The 2,339-nt window shown below is 35.4% G+C and overlaps 1 protein-coding gene across 1 annotated transcript in view; it reads left to right on the plus strand.

Annotated features, from left to right (window-relative positions):
- Nucleotides 1–247: 247 nt before the first annotated feature.
- LOC107020586 (chitinase domain-containing protein 1) overlaps nt 248–2,339 on the plus strand; it is a 5,845-nt gene continuing 3,753 nt past the window's right edge. Inside the window, exons 1-4 of the mRNA XM_027917069.1 lie at nt 248–619; nt 709–782; nt 1,512–1,592; nt 1,975–2,059. Of these exons, the coding sequence (XP_027772870.1) occupies nt 332–619; nt 709–782; nt 1,512–1,592; nt 1,975–2,059 (528 nt within the window). The 5' untranslated portion in view covers nt 248–331. The remainder of the gene's footprint in view (nt 620–708; nt 783–1,511; nt 1,593–1,974; nt 2,060–2,339) is intronic.

The following is a 2,339-nucleotide window of genomic DNA, read 5'->3' on the forward strand; positions in this document are numbered from 1 at the left end:
CATTTCTTTTACCCGTTTTAACTTGTCTTCAACTAAACTATGTTCTACAAATATACCTTTTTTTTACGTGTCATTCGATGCGTATTATGTCACATGGATATGTGTATTTACTTAGATATGCTTAAAATTGGAGGGTATCAATTTTTTAAAACACGTATTTATGAATTATATCATAGTTTTAATTTTTAAATAATTGACTAATTTCTAAATACTAGAAAAAAACATGATTTTAAAATTTCTAATTCGTCCATATCTATTTCTGTCTCAATCGTTTGAAAAGGAAAAAGCCTCCTGCTAAAATTACAGCTGCAGTTTGTATCGATCATAAAAAATGGCGGCTAAGAAGCGAAGCAGCCGAATTAGTTCCAGCTCGAGCTCCAGCTCAAGCCGCCAATCCGAAGCATTCAAGCCGTCATCGCCCGACTCAGTGAAATCTCAGACGAATCGCCATCGTTGGCTCATCACCATCTTCTTCATTGTGTTCTTCATAATTTCATTACTGATTTACTGTCAAAGATACTACTACACTGCTAGTACTGCTGTTGTTGATGTTGAGAAGCCCTATGTTTACCAGCGTGGACTTGTAAAAGTCGATTCGACTTACCGTGAAGTAATCGATGTAATGTATTCTATACTCTCCCCAATTTGATTTCTTTAGTTTTATAAAAAAAATTGTTGATTTATTTGGTGAATTTTTAAGAATTGCAGGAGAATTCGAATGTTTCGGAAAATATTAGTCGGAGGCATTTTGGGAATCCTGTTCTGGCATATATTACTCCGTGGTATTTGCATTTGTTGAATCATGTTTTGTTATTCCCATTTGTATATCTCGATATCCATCTTATTATTTGTTTGTTTTTGACTTATATGAAGCTTGAGAAAAAACTAAAGAACTCTTAAATCTTGTGGTCTTAAATTTAAGATAGGTAGAATTTACAAGAATGTCGTGATCTTAAACATGTCAAGCGAAAAACTGAAATTAAATAGTTGCCACAAAAGGATAGAGTTACTCTTTGTGAACCAGACCAAAAATGAAAGTAAGACAAAACAAATTGAAATGGAAGTAGTACTAGACTATAATACGTTGTGTTGGTGATCTTCAAAATGTCATGTACTTGAACAGGAAAACTGTTTCAGTGTTGAACTTCAACTCCGCCTTCATAGAGGAGAAGTGTTGTAGTAGGTTAACAGCTAATCTATAAGTAGTTGAATAGGTAATGGAGATTCCTATAGTTGGCCCCAACTATTTTGGGATTGAGGAGTTTTGTAGTAGTTTGTTTTTTAAGCAAGGGGATGTAATGTCCTGACCTGAAAATTAGAACTTTTGAGTATGGGGAACTTTTTACTAGCTTGTTTATGTTCATTTTGGCATGAAATTGTACTGAATAGAAAATTCATAGAACTGCCAATACCCCTTCTTCAACCTAGCTACCTGCTAAAAGAAATTGTTTTGACACTGATAGATGTAGTTTTGGATTCTACAGTTCATGATGGTATGATAAATGGTGCAGGAATTCAAAAGGCTATGATCTGGCAAAGAAGTTCAGTTCTAAAATTACGCATTTGTCACCTGTTTGGTATGAACTGAAGAAGTAAGTGAACTTGTTATTACCTTAACTTTCATATAGTAAGAGTACCTTGGTGCGTTGAAGCGTGATGCGGTTAGCTGAAACTATGTGATCTCTTGCTATTCAATTGGCTCTGTGACATTTTCTATGGGATGAAAATATCAAAAATCTGATCCTTCTCTTGAGAACAGAGACTAGGGTATTAGATTCAGTTTTATTTTGTTGTTTTTCTTTATAACCACCAGGTCATTGCTGCTTTCAAATAAATGAAAACAATGAATCTTAGTTTAATAAACTATAGGAATGAGTACTGATTTAGCGGGACTGCAATATCAGGAATACACTTCAGTCTCTTATTATCATGAAACTGTTTAATATCTTTACCTCTCGTACTTTCTGATGCCAGTGAAGGAAGTGAATTAGTTCTGCATGGAAGACATAATGCTGATAGAGGATGGATTTCAGACATTCGAATGAAAGGAAATGCTCTGGTACAGTATCGACCACATTGAACTATAGATTGTTGCAGATACTTAGTTTAATTTATGGCACTTATACAACTGGAGCTTAGAGAAGAGAACTAAAGGTGGAAACATGATTTTATCAGGAGTCAAATTTGGGGTGACATATTGGATTATTTACTTCGAATTCATTCATTGACCACTGTATCTTAATTCTAGCAAGCAAAGGGGCTTGGGGGTTGGTGTGTGTGTGGACCGTGGGGAGGTGGTGGTGGTAGTGTATGTGTGTGTGGGAGGGGGAGGGGGGGGG

The sequence above is a fragment of the Solanum pennellii genome, chromosome 5 (assembly GCF_001406875.1).
Source record: "Solanum pennellii chromosome 5, SPENNV200".
In the NCBI taxonomy this organism is placed as follows: Eukaryota; Viridiplantae; Streptophyta; class Magnoliopsida; order Solanales; family Solanaceae; genus Solanum; species Solanum pennellii.